This window comes from Cynocephalus volans, chromosome 5 (assembly GCF_027409185.1).
Source record: "Cynocephalus volans isolate mCynVol1 chromosome 5, mCynVol1.pri, whole genome shotgun sequence".
Taxonomy (NCBI): domain Eukaryota; kingdom Metazoa; phylum Chordata; class Mammalia; order Dermoptera; family Cynocephalidae; genus Cynocephalus; species Cynocephalus volans.
The window spans coordinates 133,191,540-133,216,156 of NC_084464.1; the positions used below are offsets into that span (position 1 = coordinate 133,191,540).

Below are 24,617 nucleotides of genomic sequence, written 5' to 3' on the forward strand. Positions count from 1 at the left end.
GCATTAAAAATGGTGGTCAGGGGCGTAGTTCTGTGGGCTTTAAAAGATGAGGAGTCTGTCTTTGTCTCTCTGCTCTCTCTGCCTCCACCATCTTGCAATGTGAGACCCCTGGGTCACTGTTGCTGCCACCAGATGTGTTCCTTGGGCTTTGGACTTCCCAGCCTAAGAAACTATAAGCAATAAAATTCATTTTCTTACAAATTACCCAGTTCCATGTATTTGGTTATAAGCAACAGGAATGAACTAATACAGAAGCTGGGTGCAAATCCAAAAGATAATTACTCTGCTAGTGTTTTTGTTAGGCTTATTATTGCTTTTGTTAGAGCCTTGGTTACAGAGCTACAGTCTACACAGCGCTTGGGTGGTCTACCATTAATCCTATTTTTCACATTAACTCCATTTTTCCTAGTGCACAACTTTAAGAACATTGGTTTTTAAGGCACCCACACATTATGTTAAACACAAAAACACCTGTGACTAGTCTGTGACCATTACAAATGAATTAATGGTTTCAAATGTCCCCCATAAATAAAACTGCATGTCAGGCACAGATCGTTTCAGTGGCAAGTTCTACTGAATATTCACAGACCAAATAATTCTTATCTTACACAAACTATTCGTGACACAGAAAATGGTCAATTTGCCAATTGATTTTATGAGGCTAGCATAAACTTGATACAAATCCTGACAAGGATCCACAGAATAGAAATATTAAAGTTTAATCTTACTCATAAACACAGAGGTAATTGTGTATAGACTCCTGAGTTATTTAAGAGGGAAAAAAGAGATTAATTATGCCTACATTGTTTTGCCCCAGGGATGAAAGCATGGGTTAATATTTTGACATTAGAACGTCACTTAGAATGATTTACCATAACATCAGATTGAGCAAACAATCATTTGATTATCTCAACAGACGTGTGGTAAAATTCAAAGCTATTTATGATAAAAGAGAAAAAAACTCTTAGCAAACTAGGAAAAAAGATAATTTCCTTAATCTGTTTTAACAATAATGGATGACAAGATCCACTAGAGAGAAAAAGGGAGACTATTTTCCAGGAAAGAAACAATCTGCGGATTGGGAAAATGCAATCTCCCAATTCCAAAGAAGGGAGGGGAAAGATGCAGTTTCTGTCTTGCAGGGTTAGCATTACCTACATATTCAGCAGGTTCAGGGAAGTACATGAATATTTATGAGGGAAGTCATGTACCAGGGCAATGAGTAAACATACATGGTAACAAACCTCGTGTGTTCATTTAGAGTGGAGATCTAGTATTAAAAGAAGGTAGAATTTGGCTCCTTACATCAAAAGGTAACTACAGGGCACAAAAGTCACTCTGTGCACAGACCAACAGACCGGCTAAAACTGGATGGGAGTTGGAGGGCTTAACAAGAGAAAACATTCGTGAGGCTGACCTTCTGTCCAATAGGAGCAACAATTAATCTGCAAGAACGGAGGAGGGTGTGGTCAATGACTTGCACCAGGTGGATTTGTTAAAGGTCAATATATAGAATTCTCCCAGCTGCAGCTGGATTTGATATTATCTTCCAGGAGCTGGCACAGGCCCTTGCCAGTGTAAAAAGGCAAGAGAAAAATTAACAAGGATTAGAAAGGAAGGAAAACAGTTATTATTGACAAATGATACAAATGTCTATATAAAATATCCAAAACATATACCTTTTTAGAATCGATAACAGAGTTAGCAAGTTTGCTAGTTAAAAATAATCAACACACAGAAACATATTGCTTTTCTATTTAACAATAAAGTATTTGAAGTTATAACTTTTAAAAAGTTTATCTTTATAACATAATAAAAAAATGTAAAGTAGCTTTAAAAATAGATGTGCAAGTTCTTCACGGAAAGTTTGAAATGTTATCAAAAGACATAAATTAGGACCTAAGTAAATGAAGAAATATGCCATATTCAGGGACTGGAAGAACCATCGTTGTAAAGGTGTAAATTTTTCCCAAACTGATCTGTAGATTTGATGCACTGACTATCAAAATCTCAAAGGATGTGTGTGTGTGTGTTATTTGACAGGTTGTCTCAAAAATTTATGAGGAATTACAACAAGTCACATAAACCTAAACTCTCCAGATGAAGAAATAAACAAAGAATAGAAGGAGATGAAAGAGAAAATGAAGTGAAGGAAATTTTCCTTTACCTGATTTCAAGACTTCATACGAAATTATAGTAATTAAGACAATAACGTATTGACAGAGGGATAAATAAATAGATCAATGGATATTTAAAGAGCCTAAAATTCATATATTTTCCCCTGTGTATATGGAAAAAATTTATTATATCACCAACAACAAGATTAATGGGGAATAGTTAGAATTTTCAATAAATGGTGCTAGGTCAACTGCTATGTAGAAAGAATAAATGAAATTGAATTGCATTTCACACAATACACATCAATTCCAGAATTAAGGTGAATTAAAAGCCTAAATGTGAAAGGCAAAACTATAAAATCTTAGAAAACAATATTGGGAAGTTTCTTTATGATTTTATAGTAGGGAAGAATTACTTGTCACAAAAAAGCACAAAACATAAAGAAAAAGATTGATATATTTGACTACATTAGGATGAAGAATTTATGTTTAGCAAAACTCATCATAAGAGAATGTAAAAATAAGCTACTAACCAGCAGAAGATATATGTTACAAAAGTAATTGACAAAGAGTTAGCAGGGATATGCAAAGAACTACAAATCAGTAAGAAAAATATTTAAAAAGATAATGTTATTTTTCCTAAACTGAGTGAAGGCTGCAAGGTTGCTCGTTGTGATTTTCATACCTAACATTTATACCTTACATATATTCTGTTACACATTCTATTCAATATTTATTAAAAACTACTTTTAAAACCACCTTTCTGTAGACAAAGCATCATAATGCAATGTCATTTGCACTGATAGAAATATGCCTGAATTGCTTTGGAAGACCAGAGAAGGAAGTACCTTCTTCCAGGCCTGAGGGGGGCGCTAGTAGGCAAGCTTCAGAAAAGAATTATGCTTGAAGAAAAGCTTCAACAAGTAAGCGAACAAGTCATGAAGAGCATACTGAACAGTAGGAAGAGATTGTTCAAAGCCTAGGAGTTATGAAAAGGGTCGGAGTTTTCCGGAAATTTAGCTAACTTGGTATGGCTGAAATGCAATATGCTTGTTCAAGAGGGGTAGAATATGCAGATAAAAAAGTAGGCAGGACAGGATCACAGAAGATCTTTTAGGCTAGCCAAGAAATCTGGACGTTATGGTGTAATCCATTAAATAATACATAACCATTTAAGGCTATTAAACAGCAGAAAGGCATTTGGGTTTTAGACGAATCAGTAGCTGCTGTGTGGAAAATGGGTGAGAGGGGTCAAGATTTGTGGGATTTATGCAGAGTCCATTGGAGGGAAGTTATGACTTTAATGAAGATGCATTGCCCAGACGTGATTAGACGTGGAGTGTAAGGAGAAGGGGGGGGTCAAGGTTCACTCCCAGATTTTCAGCTTGAGCAGTTGTAAGGATAGTAGTGTCATTCAACAGAGAACATAAGAGAACGTTGGATAATGGGATAATTTAGTTTAGTCTGGCACATACAGAATGTTGGGTGCCTACTGAAAAAAGATGCCCAATAGACAGACAAAAACACTAGTGTGTTTTATGCGAGTTGGACCAACAAGAAAAGAAATGAGAAGGCAGTAAGAGTATGATCTCAGCAATGACCTTCACAGTTTGCTATCTCAGTTAAACAGAAAGGGTGACATACAGTGCTGTGGTCTGAGCTCAAAATTGACAGGCAGGGATATATATTTTTAATTCCATCTCTACAACTATAAACCAGGTTGACAATGGTAAAGTGAATTGTAAAAAATAATGAGGATGAATCTAACTTATTGACCATGTGCTATGAACTATGTGCTGTACATTATTCAAACACTTGACAAATATAATGTCATTTCATTCCCAGAAAACCTCATTTTATTCCCATGACAATTCCAGAGGGATACAGAACACACTGGTCTTGTTCACACTGGTGTCCTTAGCAACTAGCTAACACAATGACTAGCATATAATAGATGCCCAATAAATACATGTTATGTGAATGAATACATGACTTAATGGATGAATTAATCTTGACAACTCTGAAAGTTATATATTACCCATTTTGAAAATGAGAAAACAGACATTTAAAGAGGTTTAGTAAGTTTCTTTCTGCTTTGAACCTTGCTGAGCAGCTAATAATAGCCAGTGTTTGAATACAAATTCAGGCCTTTATTTTCCAGGGTACATCACAAGCAATGATTGTGGCTTCCTTTCTTTGTGGTCAAACAAAAATTTTTGATGGCGGTAATAGAAGTGATAAAGAAGAGAATTCAGATGATTCAATGTCCCACCAAAGGAAATGACCATCATTTTTCACTTCACTTTTTTTTTTTTTTTTTACATAGAGCTAACCTATGATCTAGCTGTACATGTATTCTAGCATAGCATTGTGGTAATTCCACCTCTAGTCTACCATGTGGTAGTAAAACAGGCATTACTATGATGTTTCAATCTGTTGTGTTGTGTTTTATTTTACCGTTCCCAGTGATAAGAAAAATCAATTGATTATCTATGTGCTTTTCCTTATTCCCCGTACTTTTTACAATTTGCTGTGTATAGGAGAATATATGGACAAGATGAAAATTTTAAGCCATTTAAAAATAAAATTATCAACACATTTCAAGCATCTGAAATCACTGTTTGCAAACCCTTTTGTTTGTTAAAAGTAAAACCTTGAGAGAATTGCTAATAACAGTAATTAAATGTGTTGATTGGCTATTTCTCAATGCCTTCTGTGCTTTATTTACAGCTTGACACTTTCGAACTGCAATGTGGTTAATGTGAGCCCCTAGCCTAGAGACAAGTGTTAAGTAGCATTCCTTGAACTTTGCTATAATTTGCCAAACTTCTGAGTATATAGAGACCAGCGGGCATCATTAACACATCTGCTGTTTTGCGTTGGTCATGATGGGCAGTAATTTCACACTATAAGTCGCTGGGGAAGTAGCTGTGCTTAGTGGAGATAGGAAAATATTTATCAAGAACTTTATGTGAGGAACCAAATGCTTGGGGAATTCTTAGACTATTAAGCAAAGGCCAAGTGTAAATCTGAGAAAGAAAACTTCAGCTGATGCAAGAGAAGCAAAACAGAAATTTGTGCCTTAGTCTACCTTCTTATTTGATGTATATAAAAAACAAGGAGTCACCTATCTGGAAGACTCAGAAGTCTCAGGAAAGCCATCCAAATAACATCACACCCCAGCCCTGGTTGGCTGATACAAGAAAACTCTTAATTAAATACTCATTTTATTTGTCCCTTAAACAGCAATTTCAAATTTCAAAATTGTAAGTAAATCGCACACTTGGAATAAAAAGCTCCTCTGTCAAAAAGGAGAATGATATAGGGCAAGGGCAATGTTTTTCTTAGTAGTAAAAATTATTTTACTTGTGTTTGGCTGTTGTCTTTGTCATATGTTTCCACTGGATTGTGACTCTGGGTTCTTAGTAGTCCTTATGACTTTACTTTCTTCAGTGATGGGAGCTGACCAGATACCTCCCTGGTATGTTTCAAACCAACCATAAGACCATGTTGCCAAAAACACCTTTCTTGCTACTAGGGTTGGTAACAAGCTGTAATAGTGGATTTTGACATTTTATAAATAAAAATTTGGGGGGCAAACATAGGTTTGTCAAATAAGGTCATTTTTAAAAACTCTCCCTATTATTACTATATTTCCCCAAAAGAAAAGAACATCTAAATCCTGGAAATTTAGCAAGGACATAATCTTAGACAAAAGACAGTCTATTAAATTGAATACATTTTCCAATAAAAATAAAAATTCATTACATTGTTTTTATTTTCTCACACTACAGTGACCTATAACAAGTTAGTCATAGCTAACACTAATCCTCGAAGTGGGAGAAATTGGGAATCCCAAGTTAACTGTTGAGGTACCTTCAGTTTGAGAAAATGACATTAAAAAACCTAAATTACAAGAAATAACCTTAGAAATAATTTTTCCCTTGCTGGTTTAAAAATGTTACCTTTCTAATCAGTAATCTTTCCTCTCTCCCTTCCTTGAGCAAATGTTCATGGAGTGGCTGCCCTGGGCCAGGCTCTGTGGTGGGAGCTGGAAATGAATGGGGCCTGACCTAGGAGCTCACAAGTAGGGCTTTGGAGCTCAGTTTTAGATAAGCTGTAGTATTCATTACTCCCCTAAAATTTCACCCTCCTGTATAAATTGAAAAATGTAGATTTCCTTTTACTTAAAGATCAAAGTCAATGGTGCTTAGAAGAAATGTACTCATTCCAAAGACCCTGTGTTATTGGTTGAAAATGCAAATTTCTGAGTCTCAATCGAATCACCTCAAATTATTCAGTGCAGTTAGGGCTTCTAACATAGGCCTAGTTAAAAGGCCATAAGCCAAATCTAGTTAGTGGTTTTAGAACTTAGTTTTTAAAATCTTTTTTTATTAGTAAACAATCCACATTTACTGCCAAAATTAAACCTATATAGGCATGTATGTTTAGACTTGGCTGGGGATAAAACTATGAATCCCCATAGTTTCCCCAGAGTTGTCCTCACTTCTGAAATAGGGAAGAGGTTAGAGTTTATAGCCTGACAGACCTGGGCTCACATCCTGTCTCTAACTTTTGTTAGCTGTATCCTCTTGGACACCTTATTACTCTTTATTCATTTATTCACCTAAAAAAACATGCATAGAATAACTTCTCAGTGCCAGGTGTGGTGCTGAGTGCAGGAGTACAAAGGTGAATTAAACCACAGTGCCTAACTTCTGCAATTCACAGCCCAGTGGGGGCAGAGGGCCTTTCAACATAATCAGTAAGTGCTCTGACTGGGAAGTGAAGGAGATATTTTGCGAATTCAGAAAAAGACACCTACCTGGCCTATGGGGATTATAAATGGCTTCCTGGAGAGATAATCTTCAAAATAAGTCTTTTTAAATGAGTAAATGTCAACCAGTTACATTGGGAGAGTGGTCAGGAGGCATTTCAGTCACGTGGGTCAGCAATTGCAAAGGCACAAAGAATAGAAAGCACAAGAACTACAAAGAGAGCTGGGATTGGAACCAAGGCCTGTCTGGTTCTAAAGCCTGAGTAGTCCCTCATGTCAGGGTGCTTCAGACATTGCTCTGTACTAATGCCTTCAGGGGTTACACAAAGTTTTCATTCCATTTCATTAAACAGGTAGATAATAGATAGATGTTTGAAGATAGATATTAAATTATTTTTATAATATATAATTTATAATTGTAATATGTATATATTATATAAGTATAAATATAATTATTTATATAAATTATTTTATTGTGTATGCATACATATTATATAAATTATTTTTTAGAGAAATAAAAATCCCTAGTCTCTCAAATAACACATCACAGGCTAACAGATTACTGTATCATCAGATTACTTTTTTCTGCATAGACCTTGGAATAAGTCTTTTTCTGCTATCCTTTTGCATAACTGTAATTGGGAAATTTGCTAAAAAAGAGGATGCTGCAATTCTGCACTAGCTTTTTTTTTAAGCCAATATGTGATATCAGCCTATGTCAACTTCTCTGTGTGCAGTACCTTAGCACCACCAATAAAATCACGTGGAATAATACGAATAATGTATATTCACTCAGTGTTTTTCACTGAATGTATATTCACTGAGTGCAAGGGTCCATGCTAGGTAGTATCTCTTATCTAATAATAATCTACTGAGTTATGTAATATCGTTGTCCTTGTTTTGTAGGTAGTTAACTAAGTTTTAGAGTTTTAAGTAACATTGTCCAAATAACAGCTGGTACATATTGGAGCCAGAATTTAAACCCATGGCATCTGGCTCCCAAGCTTGCCTTCCTCACCATAGATCATGTTCTTGACATAAAGCCTGCATATCCACATTGTTTAAAAGCTCCCCAGGAACAGCCAGAGTTGAGAGACACTACTTTACCACATCACATTTTGAAAACATTGACCAACAAACAAATTTTAGAGTTTATCATATCAATTATTGCTTATCTAACTTGTACTTTATTAAGAGGATGCTTGCCATCAATAAATCAGTGTGAGTGGATTAACATTAAGCTCCTGTGTCACTTTAATTTGTTAATAAGTTAAGAACTCTTTTTTTAAAAAGATGCACTTTAAGCTGCTTTATTTCAGTAAATTACACTTAATTCTGAACTAGAAATAATGTATCATTGACTTTTACATAGGTTTAAACTGATGTTTCTGAACCATTTATTTAAAGCTGGTTTTAGCAGGTTTTCATATACACATTTAACATCAGAATTTCAGGAAAGTAGATAAAAGATTCACTGTAAGCTGCTTCATTTTAAGGAATTAAATGTAATTCTAAATTAAGAAGACCTTTTTAATCTGTGTGTCAATGATGTTTTCCTCCTATAAAAAATCAAAGACAGAAATGAATCTGGGGTTGATGTGACTAAGAACAGAACCAGCCTTGATGGAACGATCTAGCTGGAATGTTAGAGCAGCATAAATTCACTGGAGCTTAGAGGCTTAGGAAAGGGGTTTTATGAGGAGGAGGGGTGTGGAAAAGAAGGTGAGGACCTGTCAAAGTCAAATTCACTTTCTCTGAATATTTTTTACAGCTGACCATATACTCAATGAGCTATGTTGAAACACTTTGAAAAATGCATATGTATCTCATCTTTTTTAAGAAGAAGCAAGACAAAAATAAAATAAACAAGCAAAAAAGAAAATCTCAATATGATTCTCACATCATCTAGATTCTTTGAGTGGATATCTCAACTACTGGATAGCTATTTTATTGGTACATTTTATTGTCTGCTAAATTTAAAAATATAAATCATTCTTTATGTATTTTTGCACATTTAATGTTCAAGCTCTTGATGACAATGTACAACTAAACAGAAACTGTGGCTCACCAGAATCCACAATGGATTGGAGTTCATCTGGTTTGCCCTACTTTTTTAGTAAATATCTGCAACTCTCCAAAGATTGGATTATTGACTTCAAGAACCAAGTTTAAAATCAGGATGGAACTTCCAGTTCACTCTTAAGATGGCATTATTACTATCATTAATGAATCAGTTCCAACAAAGTTCCTTGCTAATACATTTTTTATCTGATCCTGAGTGAACATTTATATGAATATTTCTCTTTCACAGTAGAGTGGAAAACGAGGCTGTTCTGATTGGAAACTGTTTTGCCTCAGAGAAGGAGTGTCATGTTGTTGGAATTGCTTTCCCGCTGTTTACCATAATCTTGTCTATCAAGTTAAGTCCTTCCTGTGGATGCAAGCAAAAACTGTTTTCAGAGGGAACTCAGCAGAAGGCTATCTGGGGCTCATGAAATTCATAAGATGCTGAATAACTCAGTTGAGAAATGGACAGGCAGGCAGGAAGTTCCAGGAAGCAAGAACGCTGACAGTACCAACAGCAGTCTGGTCATGATCTTCCACATGCATGGCATGGAAACCCACGTGTTTTCATTGTTTTGTGCTAATGATTCTGCTAAAGATCACACTGTCTTTTCCCCATTGCTAAGGATTCAAATTCTAGAGAAAAACCTAAAAATTTTTGCTTGAGTTATCCCCTCGTCTGTTTAGTTGAAGAAGCAGGGGCTAGTCTGTCTCTTTCATGTAGTTCCAAGAGACTACAACTAGTTGGAATGAGAAAATTCTCAAAGCTAATTGGATTTCAAGAGGAAATGGACTCTAGATGACTGAAAAACAAAAATATCTCAGCATGAAGAAGTGGAAGCTAAGTAAATCTGAAAATATAGAAAGACAACGCAAGCCTTTCTTTCTGTTTTGCTGAGACGTTTGGTTATATCTTATTATGAATATTAAAAACAAAGCCTACAAAGAAAGAAAGGCTGTAAGTGCTTTAGTACTGAGTGAAAAATGTAGAATTATTTGAGTCATGAACTTGTCCCAAGAAAAATGTGGAATCAGTATTAAAGCCTGAATAGTAATTTAAGGTAAACGTAAGGCAAGGATGACTCTTACCACTATTATCAATATTGTTCTAGAAATTCTTCTTTTTTTTTTTTTTAAATATATTTTGTAAATATACAATGAGGTTGATTATTGTGGCCCATCACCGAAACCACCCTCCCTCCTCTCTCTCCTCCCTCCCACCCAACAATGTCCTTTCAGTTTGCTTTTCGTATCAACTTCAAGAAATTGTAGTTGTTATATCTTCTCCCGCCCCCGTTTTTTTTTTTTTTTTGGTGTGTGTGTGTGTGTGTGTGTGTGTGTGTGTGTGTGTGTGTGTGAATTTATTTATTTATTTTTAGCTCCCACCAATAAGTGAGAACATGTGGTATTTCTCTTTCTGTGCCTGACCTGTTTCACTTAATATAATTCTCTCGAGGTCCATCCATGTTGTTGCAAATGGCAGTATTTCATTCGTTTTTATAGCTGAGTAGTATTCCATTGTGTAGATATACCACATTTTCCATATCCACTCATCCGATGATGGACATTTGGGCTAGTTCCAACTCTTGGCTATTGTAAAGAGTGCTGCAATGAACATTGGGGAACAGGTATACCTTCGACTTTATGATTTCCATTCCTCTGGGTATATTCCCAACAGTGGAATAGCTGGGTCATATGGTAGATCTATCTGCAATTGTTTGAGGAACCTCCATACCATTTTCCATAGAGGCTGCACCATTTTGCAGTCCCACCAACAATGTATGAGAGTTCCTTTTTCTCCGCAACCTTGCCAGCATTTACTGTTCAGAGTCTTTTGGATTTTAGCCATCCTAACTGGGGTGAGATGGTATCTCAGTGTAGTTTTGATTTGCATTTCCCGGATGCTGAGTGATGTTGAGCATTTTTTCATATGTCTGTTGGCCATTTGTATATCTTCCTTAGAGAAATGCCTACTTAGCTCTTTTGCCCATTTTTTAATTGGGTTGCTTGTTTTCTTCTTGTAAAGTTGTTTGAGTTCCTTATATATTCTGGATATTAATCCTTTGTCAGATGTATATTTTGCAAATATTTTCTCCCACTCTGTTGGTTGTCTTTTAACTCTGTTAATTGTTTCTTTTGCTGTGCAGAAGCTTTTTAGTTTGATATAATCCTATTTGCTTATTTTTCCTTTGGTTGCCCATGCTTTTGGGGTCGTATTCATGAAGTCTGTGTCCAGTACTATTTCCTGAAGTGTTTCTCCTATGTTTTCTTTAAGAAGTTTTATTGTTTCAGGGTGTATATTTAAATCCTTAATCCATTTTGACTTGATTTTAGTATATGGTGAGAGGTATAGGTCTAGTTTCATTCTCCTGCATATGGATATCCAGTTCTCCCAGCACCATTTGCTGAAGAGGCAGTCCCTTCCCCAGTGAATAGGCATGGTGCCTTTGTCAAAGATCAGATGGCAGTAAGTGTGTGGGTTGATTTCTGGATGCTCTATTCTATTCCATTGATCAGTGTGTCTGTTTTTATGCCAGTACCATACTGTTTTGGTTATTATAGCTTTGTAGTACAGCTTAAAGTCAGGTAGTGATATGCCTCCAGCTTTATATTTTTTGCTCAGCATTGCTTTGGCTATGCATGGTCTTTTATTATTCCATATAAATGTCTGGATAGTTCTTTCCATTTCTGAGAAAAATGTCTTTGGAATTTTGATGGGAATTGCATTGAATTTGTATATCACTTTGGGTAGTATGGACATTTTCACTATGTTGATTCTTCCAATCCAAGAGCATGGGATATCTTTCCATCTTCTTGTATCCTCTCTAATTTCTCTCAGCAGTGGTTTGTAGTTCTCATGATAGAGATTTTTCACCTCCTTGGTTAACTCAATTCCTAAGTATTTTATTTTTTTAGTGGCTATTGTAAATGGGCAGACTTTCTTGATTTCTCGTTCTGCATGTTCACTATTGGAGAACAGAAATGCTACTGATTTTTGTGTGTTGATTTTGTATCCTGCTACTGTGTTGAAATCATTTATCACCTCCAAGAGTTTTTTTGTAGAGGTTTTAGGCTGTTTGATATATAGGATCATGTCATCTGCAAACAGGGACAGTTTGACTTCATCTTGTCCAATCTGGATGCCTTTTATTTCCTTCTCTTCTCTGATTGCTCAGGCTAGTACTTCCAACACTATTTTGAATAGGAGTGGTGAGAGTGGGCATCCTTGTCTAGTTCCTGTTCTTAAAGGAAAAGCTTTCAGCTTTTCCCCATTCAGGATGATATTGGCAGTGGGTTCGTCATATATGGCTTTAATTATGTTGAGATACTTTCCCTCTATATCTAACTTACAGAGGATCTTTGTCATGAATGAGTGGTGAATTTTACCAAATGCTTTTTCAGCATCTATAGAGATGATCATATGGTCCTTGTGTTTGACTTCATCAATACGGTGTATCACATTTATTGATTTGTGTATGTTGAACCAACCTTGCATCCCTGGGATGAATCCCACTTGATCGTGGTGAATAATTTTTCGTATGTGTTGCTGTATTCTGTTTGCTAGTATTTTAGTGAGGATTTTTGCATCTATATTCATCAAGGATATTGGCCTGTAGTTTTCTTTTTTGGTTATATCTTTACCTGGTTTTGGTATCAGGATGATGTTTGCTTCATAGAATGAGTTTGGGAGATTTGCGTCTGTTTCAATCTTATGGAGTAGTTTGTAAAGAATCAGTGTCAATTCCTCTTTGAATGTTTGGTAAAATTCTGCTGTGAATCCATCTGGTCCTGGGCTTTTCTTTGTTGGGAGCCTTCTGATAACAGCTTCAATCTCCTTTATTGTTATTGGTCTGTTCAATTTTTCTATGTCTTCATGGTTCAGTTTTGGGAGCTTTGTGTATCCAGAAATTTATCCATTTCCTCCAGATTTTCAAATTTGTTGGCATATAGTTGTTTATAGTAGTCTCGAATGATTCCTTGTATTTCAGATGAATCAGTTGTAATATCGCCTTTTTCATTTCTAATTTTTGTTATTTGAGTCTTCTCTCTTCTTTTTTTTGTTAGCCATGCTAATGGTTTGTCAATTTTATTTATCTTTTCAAAAAACCAACTTTTTGATTCATTGATCTTTTGTATTGTTTTTTGGGTTTCAATTTCATTAAGTTCTGCTCTGATCTTAATGATTTCTTTCCGTCTGCTAACTTTAGGTTTGGATTGTTCTTGTTTTTCTAGTTCTCTAAGGTGAAGTGTTAGGTTGTTCACTTGCCATCATTCCATTCTTCTGAGGTGAGCATTTAATGCAATACATTTCCCCCTTAATACTGCTTTTGCAGTATCCCACAGGTTTTGGTATGATGTATCATTGTTTTCATTAGTTTCAATAAATTTTTTGATTTCCTGCTTGATTTCTTCTTGGACCCATATGTCATTAAGTAGAATGCTGTTTAATTTCCATGTGTTTGTATACTTTCCAGAGTTTCATTTGTTATTGATTTCTAGTTTTAATCCATTGTGGTCTGAGCAAATACATGGGATAATTCCAATTTTTTTGAATTTGTTGAGACTTGATTTGTGACCTAATATGTGATCTATCCAGGAGAATGATCCATGTGCTGATGAGAAGAATGAATATTCTGAGGTTGTTGGGTGGAATGTTCTGTAGATATCTGCCAATTCCAATTGGTCTAGAGTCTTGTTTAGATATTGTGTTTCTCTGCTGATTCTTTGCCCAGATGATCTGTCCAATATTGACAGTGGGGTGTTCAGGTCCCCTGCTATTATGGTATTAGTGTCTATTTCCTTCTTTAGGTCTAATAGAGTTTGTTTTATAAATCTGGCTGCTCCAACATTGGGTGCGTACATATTTATGATTGTTATGTCTTCTTGATGGATCAGTCCTTTTATCATTAAGTATTGTCCCTCATTGTCTCTTTTTATGGTTTTTAGTTTAATATCTACTTTGTCAGATATAAGAATAGCTACTCCAGCTCGTTTTTCTTTTCTGTTTGCATGGTAAATCTTTTTCCATCCTTTCACTCTTAGTCTATGTGAATCTTTATGGGTGAGGTGGGTCTCTTGTAGGCAGCATATAGTTGGGTCCTCCTTTTTAATCCAGTCAGCCAGTCCATGTCTTTTGATTGGGGAATTTAAGCCTTTTACATTAAGAGTTGTTATTGAAAGGTGTTGATTTATTCCTAGCATTTTCTTGGTTGTTTGGTTGTCTTAGGTGTCTTTTGTTCCTTGCTTTCTGATTTACTGTTTGGTTTCTGTGTTTGTTGGTTCCTTAGGTTGTAGATAGCGTTTTTGTTTGTTTGTTTTCTCTTCAGGAATGCTATTTTTAGTACACTAGTGGGTTTTGTTTTTACTTGGGTTTTTATGGCAGTGGTAGTAATTTTTCAGGAACCAAACCCTGTACTCCCTTGAGGATTTCTTGTAAGGGTGGTCGTGTGGTAGTGAACTCCTGCAGTTTTTGTTTGTGTGAGAAATATACAATTTGCCCTTCATTTCGGAAGGATAGCCTTGCAGGGTAGAGTATTCTTTTCTGGAAGTCTTTGTCTTTTAGTGTTTTGAATATATCATCTGATTCCTTTCTAGCTTTTAGTGTTTGTGATGAAAAGTCTGATGTTAGCCTGATTGCAGCTCCTTTATATGTGATTTGACGCTTCTCTCTTGCAGCTGTTAAGATTGTCTTTGAGTTTTGTCAGTTTGAGTATAACATGTCTTGGATAGGGCCTTTTTGGGTTGAATACGTTTGGAGATCGTTGAACTTCTTGGATCTGAAGATCTGTGATTTTTCCTATACCTGGGAAGTTTTCTGCCACTATTTTGTTGAATATGTTTTCAATGCAATCTCCGTTTTCCTCCCCTTCTGGGATACCCGTGACTCAGATATTTGAGTGCTTAAGGTTGTCTGATATCTCTCTTAGATTTTCTTCAATGTCTTTGATTCTTTTTTCTTTCTTTTTTTTTTTTTTTTGTCTGCTTGTGTTATTTCAAACAGCCCATCTTTAAGTTCAGAGGTTCTCTCTTCAACTTTGACAAGCCTGCTGGTTAAACTCTCCGTTGTGTTTTTTTATTTTGCTGAGTAACTTCTTCAGTTCCACATGTTCTGCTACATTTTTTTTCAGGACATTGATTTCCTTGTACATTTCCTCTTTCAGGTCCTGTATAGTTTTCCTCGTTTCATCATGATGTCTAGCTGAGTTTTCTTGTATCTCATTCAGTTTCCTTAGAATTATCACTCGAAATTCCTTGTCAGTCATTTCAAGGGCTTCCTGTTCTATAGGATCTAGAGTTTGAGATTTATTAACTTTTGGTGGTGTACTTTCTTGATTTTTTGTATTTCTGGTATCTTTTTTTTGATGTTTATTCATTGTGGCAGGGGGTTTCACAGTCCACCGGTTTGACACTATTGACTAAGGTGTTGCTGTGGTTGCCAATTTGGTATGGCTACCTCCGTGACTGCTCAGTTGGCCTCTAGTGCCTTGTGTGTGTGGTTGCCTCAGGTCTTGGGCCTCTCCGGGGAGCCACCTCTCTGGTCAGCTTGGACTCTGCTGGGCTGCTGGATCATGGGGCGGTACCGCATGGTGTGTGGTTTCTGCTGAGCTTCCACTTCCCGTGCAGGACTTCTCCCTGTTCCGTGCTCTCTGGCCCAGGCTGTTGGATCACGCAGTGGCGACCCCACAGGGTGTGTGGTTTCTGTCGAATCTTTGCCTCCCTAGCCAGATGTCTCCCTGCTCTGTGCGCACTGGGCTGGGCTGGGACGTGTCTTCTGCAACCCTTGTCTATCAGCTGGGCCTTCAAGACCCTGCTCGGCACCGCCTCACCCAGGAAGTCTACCAGGTTTCTGCTAGGTGCAGACAACCGGTCGCTCTGGGTGCCTTTGTAGAACTGTGTAGATCTTTCTCAGGACTTATCATCTTCCTCCTGGAATCGCGATTATTTGTGTACTTGTCTTATCTCCCACACCAGAGCATGAGCTCCTTGGGGGAGGAGCCTGCTGCACACAGTTCACCTTTGAATCCCTCCCGCACCGACTGAGTCCGGTGCCCGCCCGCAGTCAGCTCTCCGGCAGGTTCAAGCGAACTCGGGAACTCTCCGACCACAGTATTCCTAACCAGAAATCGGTTAGGCGTTTTTCTGAACTGGTGGCCGCAGAGATGGTATCTGCCTCCCAGTAACAGGAAGTCATCACCGTCCCTTTTTCGGCCACTGCCACCTCGGGCTGCTCAGTCTGTCCACTCACTCAGTTCCACGGCACGGCTCGGGTGCTCCCAGGAATCTTCTTTTGTGCCGGCCTGAAACCTCGAATCCTGAATAGGGCAGCTGGCCGCCTTCAGCGAGGCCCTGGCCTCGGGATCCTGGCAGCGTCAACAGCAGCCCCGGTACTGTGTTCCCTGTTTAGAGACTCGCTTTTGCAGCTAAGAAACAGTTCTTTTCCTGCTCCACACTTCAAAGCTGTTGCCTGTAAATAAGGCAGCCTCTCCTGCCAAGGGAAAAGTGGCAGTCAGCCCCCACGACCGGCCACCAGCAGTGGTTCTCCCTTACGAGATGGCAAGAGGAAGGTCCACAAGTTTCCCGGCTGCCTGAAGCCCAGTGGCTGCCTTTTCCACCTCAGCTACTCCGCGCCAACCGCTGCAGCCACCGCCATCTTAGGATCCCGACACCTTCATTTTGGACTCCTGTATTCCAGGACTGTGAGAGAATAAATTTCTGTTGTTTTACCACCAATTTTGTGGTAATTTCTTGTGGCAATCCTAGGCTACTAATACACCTAGTATCATTTTTGTGACTTCTGTCAGCAACTGTGGACTGTCTGTGTAAGATTTATTTAAATAGACATGTAGGCTCATTCCATCACAGAACACAAACTAAAACTGTTAGGTTATTTGAACTAAGCAGTATTTGAATTATATTTAAAATTTCACTGTAAGAATGATGGACTTTTTCTTACTATGAAATTTGAGTGTGCATGAATTCCATCAGTTAAGTTAGAAATCTTCTTAGGCTTCCTCCCCCCCGACTATTTCCCCCCTTTTCCTTCTTTCTTTCACTTATACTGTTGACATATTAAAGGAACCATGAAACACCCCATCGGCCACTTTGATAGAAATAATCTGCTTGCCCAGCTTAAAGAATACTAAACACCATTGTTTGTATGAGTATTTTTAAAAGTGTTATAATTTGTTCTTAAATAGATTTACTTGTTTAAATAAGTACCTTACGATGACATTGAGTTGAAAGCTTATCTAAGGATTTGGGCAAATGGTATTTTTGTTTCTTTTCATTCAGCTTTAAGAATTCACTAACTAAAAATGATTATTATCTGTACAAATTATGCAGATTGAATATACAACAGTAATATGGAAAGTTAATAAATCTTAATTTGATTACCTAGCTAAGCAAACAGTTCTGTGCAAATGATCTAGTCATCTAATATCTGAAAATGACATATGAATTAAAAATATATTGGTAGGAGTTATAGCTTAAAGTAGATCTGCCTAGCAGGGTAGGCGCTCACTGGTAGAGGGTCCCAACTTTTCAAAAGAAGGCCATCAGCAGTGATCCCATCATGCCCTCTGTCCCTGGTTCCATCAACCCCCCATCCCTAACTGCTCAGATTCTCATCCCCAGACTGTATGCATCTCCTAATCTAAATTTGCCTCCTGTATTAGTCAGTTTGTGTTGCTACAACAGAATTACCTGGGACTGGGTAGTTTATAAAGAACAGAGGTTTATTTGGCTTACGATTCTGGGACAGTTGCATCTGGCGTGGGCCTCAGGCTGCTTCTACTCATGGCAGAAAGTGGCAGGCAGCCAGTGGGTACAAGCAGATCACATGCCGAGAGGAAGCAAGAGAGAGAGAGAGAGGAGGTGCCAGGGTCCTATATATAACAAGCTTTCTTGGGAACTGATAGAGCGAGGACTCACTCATTAATCCCCCCTCCCCTAGGGAGAGCATTAATCCATTCACGAGGGATCCACCCCCATGACTCAATCAGTTTCCAACACTGCCACATTGGGGATCAAATTTCCACATGAGTTTTGGAGGGGACAACACATCCAAACTCCATCACCTCCCAATCTCCTCTTACTCCCCAACTCTTCCAAATGTGCCCTCTGAAACTCATGGTCATCATTCTACTTCTGCAAATTCTTTTCTAAATGTGCCCCTCTCTTTGTTCTAACTAAAATTGTCTCCCATCAGGATATGTCCTTCCCTGCAGCCTTGTCTATGGTGGCTGTTTTCTCTCCTACATCTCTGTACCCCTTCATCCTATATGACCTGAAGAAAGGGTAAGCGTCCTCTTGCACTCATTGCCATTAAAGATCACTGTCTCTCCTTCCTCCTAAATCCAACCCCTTGCAAGCTGCAAAGCTCACTGTTCAATCTACACTTCCTCCCGCTGCAGACATCTACAGACTTCCAGGTCATCTCTCTGTATTTCATGAAGATATTAGCTTCTGGCTTACTGTCACTCTCTCCATGCTACTTCTGCCAAAAGTCTGAGTAATTTTATTGTCCAACTAAATGATCCTTCTGGTAACAAACATTCAGTTCATCGATCCCTGTCTTCCAACAAGTGTGTAATTCCCTCCATCTTATCTCACACTTCCATGGTGATATCCCAGGACATCATTATCAATAACAAGGCCCTTCGAAATGATTAGTTCCACACATCCTGTCTTCCCAGCCCATTGCCACTAGTGTTCCTTTTGCAACAATTTTTCAATCCCTATGAAACACTCATTTTTTTTTTCTTACCACCTTTTCACTGCCCATTTACTCACGCCACCTGTTTATTCAGTGTAGATTCCAATATTTTCTGGCACTATTTTAAACTCTCTCCCAGTAACACACTTTCCTGGCTAAACCTGAACCCTGGTTGCATCCAGTTTTCCTCTCACTCCACCCCTACACACGTGCAACTGAATGCGGTGGAGAAAACACACACCGGTCTCGTTTTAAATTCATGACAAGTATGGACCATTAAAACTGCTCAAGAATCCTGTTGCATTTCCCTGTTACTTTCATTCCCCGCTCTGGGATGAAAATTTTACACCTCCTCCCAGCTTGAATCTCAGATACCTTCTCTCATGCTCACTCCCAGGAAATGACTTTGCATTCTGTTTCACTGCGATGCAATCAGAGAAGGCTCACACTCCCACCTCCACATGCCCCCACCAGCCTACATCTGTTCACATATTCGGCCCACCCTCTTATTACTGTAAGTTACTACAAATGAATTGACTCTCTGCCATCACAGGGCTCCTCTGCACTTGAGCCCGTACCCATCTCTTCATGTCTTCCTCTCTCCCTCGCATCTGCAGTGGTTCCTTTCTAAAAACATTCAGTAATCAAATACATAGTAATGTTTGCCAAATTAGAATAATTATTTTAACACACCTTTCCTTCCAATGGTCACCTATTTCTCCGTTTTACCAGAAAAAAAAAAAAACACCCTCTTTGAAAGAGTAATTTAAACTCCCTGTCTCCTACTCCTGTCTCCCCATCCTTCTGAATCCACTCTAATGAGACTTGTGTCATCAACACTGCATAAAAACAGTTCTTCACCAAGTTTTTCTGCATTCCTAATCTCAGCAGCAAATTCTCAGGACTCATCTTCTCGGATTGTCAGCCCCTTCTTGAAACAATTTCTTCGCTTGGCTCCAGATCTCCACCCTCTTTGGTTCTGCTCTCCCCCGACCCCCAGGCTGGTCTTTACCATCTTACTGGTTCTTTTTCATCTCACTGGCCCTAAGGCTCAGTCCTTGCTTCTCTTCTCTATTTATAACTACTCCTAGGTGGGTTCTTACTGGCTCATGGCTTTAAATTAATCTATATGCTGATGAGTCTTAAGTGAATACCTTCAGCCTTGCTCTCCCCCCTGCACTCTGAGCTAATATTTCCTGCTGTCTAGAGGATATTGCTGACGTGTCAACATGTCCAAACTGAAGACTCTGACCCCCCTTGTAATATGTGCCTAGCTCCTCCTCCCCATACATCTAGATGATGAAAACACTATCCTTGAAAATCCTCTTTCCAAAACTTTGAAGTAATTCTTGACCTTACAGTCAACAACATATCTAATCTATCAGTAAATTATCTTGGCTCTTTATTAAAAATATATCTAGAATCAGACCACTTCTCATCATTTCTACTATAACCATCCTGGTTCAAGCCACCAACAATTGCCAGATGATTCTATCAGCCTCCCAACTTCTCTTGTCTCCCCATAAAGAATAACCCCAAAACAGCAGCCTAAGTGATCACAGAATAGGTACTTTTTATGTAAATTCTTCCAAAATGGTGATGTGAGTCTCAAATATAAAAGGGCAGTGACACATATGGAGGAGCTAAAGAAAATAATGGCAATAATAATAATAAGTTGGACTTACAGAAGTAGAGAGTAGAACTGGGCTACTAGAGCTGGGAAAGAGGAGGGGGGAGGGGAAATAGTGAGAGGTTGGTTAATGGACACAAAATTACAGCCAGACAGGAAAAGTAAGTTCTATTGGTGTGCAGTCGTACTAGGCATCTATGATTAACAGTAATTCATTGTGTGTTGTCAAATGGTTAAAAGAGAGAAGCTTAAATGTTCTCATCACAGAGAAATGATAAATTTTTGCAATGATGAACTTGCTAAGTACATCACTGATTTGGTCACTATACATTGCATATATGTATTGAAATATAACTCTGTACCCCATAAAAATGTACAATCGATATGCTTCAATTAAATACAAAAATAAAAATAAATAAAAAATAAAAGGTCAGTGGCATAAAATATACTGCTAGTGCCAGTACTGTGACACTGGCTTCCACGTGCCCTGTCAGGGGCAGGAGACTAAGGAGAGTTGCATGATGATATGCTGCGTCTGTTCCTGCCTTGTGTTAAGACCACACTTCTGACAAAATGTCTCCTAGGACTTGATCTAATTCTACAGTGCTGTGTGTGGGGGTGGCATCCTGCCAATCAACAACCCACTTAGAGTCATCAAGCTTTGTAAACTTTCTACTATGGGTAACTATTTTAAAACAAGTGAGCTATTACCCATAGACAAGGCAGCAAAGAGAGATACCAACCTGGAATTCTGTGATTTGTTCAAGCTAGGTGATTTTTTTTCTTTGGTGTTCAGAGGACAGGTTCTGTGAAATAATTTTGTCCTTATAGGTGAAAAACTAAAAGATAAAAAGTGATTGAATATAAAATTTTTATTGGTAAAAGTGTAAACAAAACTCTTAAACTTTAAAGTATAATTATTTTTTAGGAAATTCAACCTTGCTGGACTAGAGACATACAAGAAGAAAGGGGCCGGCCTGTGGCTCACTCGAGAGGGTGCAACGCTAGTAGCGCCGAGGCCGCGGTTTGGATCCTATATAGGATCCTATATAGGGATGGCCGGTGCACTCACTGGCTGAGCATGGTGCAAGCCACACTGTGCTGAGGGTTGTGATCCCCTTACCAGTCCAAAAAAAAAAAAAAAAAGAATAAAGAAAGAAAAGAACAGAAAATTCCTGGTTTCTCCAAAGCTATATGTGTTACAAGATGAACTTGCTTATTTGTTTTCCCTCCCTTTTCCGTTTACTTTAGATTCTTGACTTCAGGATATAGCTCCTAAGCTAAGAAGGAGGAATCTAGTTCCCTCCTCACTACTCTCCCTTAAAAGGTGAGAATATAAACACATTCTATGGAAGATGTGGGGAGTACATTCAATAGCAGATGTTGAGCAGAGAAGAAATTAGGTCTGCTCACAGTCAGGTGTAAGAATTAGTAATAAAGTAAAAGAAGAGGAGGCCTTTAGTGTCCCTAAAAAAAAATCAATCATAGAGTCAGAGTAGTAGACCTGGAAGGTGTAAAGTGGGATGGGGTTGTGGGGGGAGTCAAAGCCTTCTGAAAACTAGCTGCAATCAGTGGCGACCAGATGAAGAGAGGCTGGGAGAGGCAGGGCTTGTACTGGCTTAGATGAAGAATTTCTCAGCATACCCAAACCCTACAAGAGAATATTACCCAAACTCCAAAGAAGATTGAGGGAGTGATCAAGATCCCTCGCCTCAATCTTTCCACAAGGAAACTGGCAGCCCTTCAAGGAAGTGATAGTACAACAGCCTGGAGTTGCAGTAGTGCAGAGCCTCCCACCAGGTGTATGTCCTTACCTGAATGCACACGCCAAACTGACATGCAGCAGTAGTCACCAGGCAGAAAATGTGGAGCAGTTAAGTTCCTGGGGATTCAAGGTAGGGGCTATTTGAGACCTTAAAGGAAACTAAGAATAAACAATTGTCCTTGACCCATATAGAAGCAGAACTCTCGAAGCCTAGTTGGTGTGTTTGGATTTCTGCTTTTTGTTTTGTTTTAAGTGACCGTTTTTCTTCTGTGTGGTGATTTTGTAGCTACCACATAATGCAAAATTGTAGATAGAGACACAGGACATTAGAATCCATGCAAAGATTTGACTTTTTGTTCTAAAGCTTTCTATGACTATTCTGTACTTGCTTTTTATAATAAATACTCTAAAGTATATTACCCTGATTGATTTGTGGGAAGGGATTTAAAAGTCTTATGAGCCCCAGTCATTGAACCACCACCAAGGACTCAGCAGCCTCCCTCTCGAGCCCCTGTGCTTCCCGTAGCTCCGTCCCCCACCCTGTCGGCCTTCCCCTGCCACTGCCTTCCACTGGCCATTTCCATGGAGGAAAAGGAATTGTATCATCTGTCTGTTATCCAGAACTTCCACTCTTTTGGCCCTTTTGCTGATGCAAGGAAGGGTGATGACCTGCTTCCTGTTGGCACTGAGGATTATATCCATATAAGAATTCAACAGAGAAATGGCAGGAAGACCCTTACTACTGTCCAAGGGATTGCTGATGATAATAATAAAAAGAAACTAGTGAAGGAGTTTAAGAAGAAATCTGTTTGCCATGGTACTGTAATTGAGCATCCAGAATATGGAGAAGTAATTCAGCTGCAGAGTAACCAGCGCAAGAACATACACCAGTTTCTTAAAGAGACTGGACTGGCCAAGGATGATCAGCTGAAGGTTCATGGGCTTTATGCACTTTAAGCACTTGTGGCTCAATGAAGCTAAAGCAAGGATTTCCTTGCAATGAGTAGAATTTCCCTTCTGTCCCTTGTCACAAGTTTAAAAACTTCACAGACTGTATGATGTAACCATTTGGGGTCTGCTTTTTACTTGGACTAGTGTAACTCCTTCATACTATAAACTGAAATGAGCCATGTTGTCCAGTCTTGAAGTCCCTCATTTAAACAGAGGTCAAGCAGTAGACACCTGGCAGTGTCCAGCCTGAAACAAAGCAATAGTGTGAGGTTTCAGCCAAGCCCAGAACCCCAAGGTAACAGATGGCTGTGTCTGGCCAGAAGAAGCTCCTGGACTCTCCCTCTGTAGAGGTCCCTGCCCCAAGAGAATGCCACACCTGAACAACCCCTGCATGAATCTGAGAGGAGAGGCGGGGGTAAGGCAGCAATGGCACTCTACCACTAGAGGGAGCCTTTGGGTGTAGAAGAAAGATCCCTAGTGTCTCCAATCTGACCAGGCCAGCAGAGCTTAGAGAGGCCACCTTCCCTCTACTGAGGTGATAGGACATCTGGCTTGCTACGAGGGTCTTCTTTTTGAGCAGAAACATCCTAGCTAAGGGATGTCCAAACACCAGAATGTGAGGCCAACCCTATATCAGAGTTGAATTTTTGACAAGGGAACAAATTGTAAGGTGTATCAGTCACGTGGCAAGCTGTAGAGCTTGCAACTTACTAGCAACAGCTGCCCACTGCCATATGAAATAACAAACTGGTTTTTGGTTTTTCTTTCCCTTCAGTTTCGATGTTATGTAATGTATTTAAACCCTTATTTAAACAAAAATTTGTTTTCAGAAGGGAAAAAAGGGGTCATATGAACCTAAAATTGCAACTAAACTTTGTTTTAACCCAAATATATTGTTGTTTCATGATTTCTTATTGATCCTAGATAATGTTGTAAAAATTGTATGGACCTACAGAAACTATTACACTTAAACTTTTGGTAAACTTTTAAAGTTTCAGATGGTTCTTGCCCAATCTGTGGCCATCGTTTAGAAAACACTGGCAGCCAATACAACTGGTTGAGTTTATGAAAGGTCACAAGTCTATAATACTTGAAGGAGATAAATAATTTAAAGTATCTAGGAAAAAAAGTCATACACACCAGATGAATCCGTTAAATAGTCCTCAGGTATAGAAAATGTTTGTTCAGAGACACTTGGTCCCTAACTGCTTTCTTCCTATATGTGAGACTGAAAACTTGCTGACTTTGCATTTGGTTCCAAAACCAAGAAACTATGAAATGTTTAACCATGCCTTCAAATGGAAGAACAGTTGTTAGAATAAGATCTTCTGAAAAGTTGTTTCAAAGCTCAACTAAAACAGCAGTGCGTAAAGCAAGACTGAACATTCAAAACTAGCAAGATCCTACCCTGGATGAGGGATGCCAGCTCTGCATCCCCATCAGATGGGGGATGAAACTGGGGAAATGAAAGTGCTGAAATTTGCTGATCGCTCCTGCTCTGCATGGCTGTCTTACTCTTTTACCTAATTAACAGCAACTGGTATGTACTTGTATTCGCAGATAACACAGTCCAGAATATAATTTTACAGTAGTTGTAG

At 38.6% G+C, this 24,617-nt stretch overlaps 1 protein-coding gene across 1 annotated transcript in view; it reads left to right on the forward strand.

Annotated features, from left to right (window-relative positions):
• The window catches only part of LOC134379160 (eukaryotic translation initiation factor 1-like), a 31,775-nt gene extending 8,750 nt beyond the window's left edge, over window positions 1–23,025 (forward strand). Inside the window, exon 2 of the mRNA XM_063098364.1 lies at window positions 22,595–23,025. Within this exon, the coding sequence (XP_062954434.1) occupies window positions 22,595–23,025 (431 nt within the window). The remainder of the gene's footprint in view (window positions 1–22,594) is intronic.
• Window positions 23,026–24,617: the final 1,592 nt, after the last annotated feature.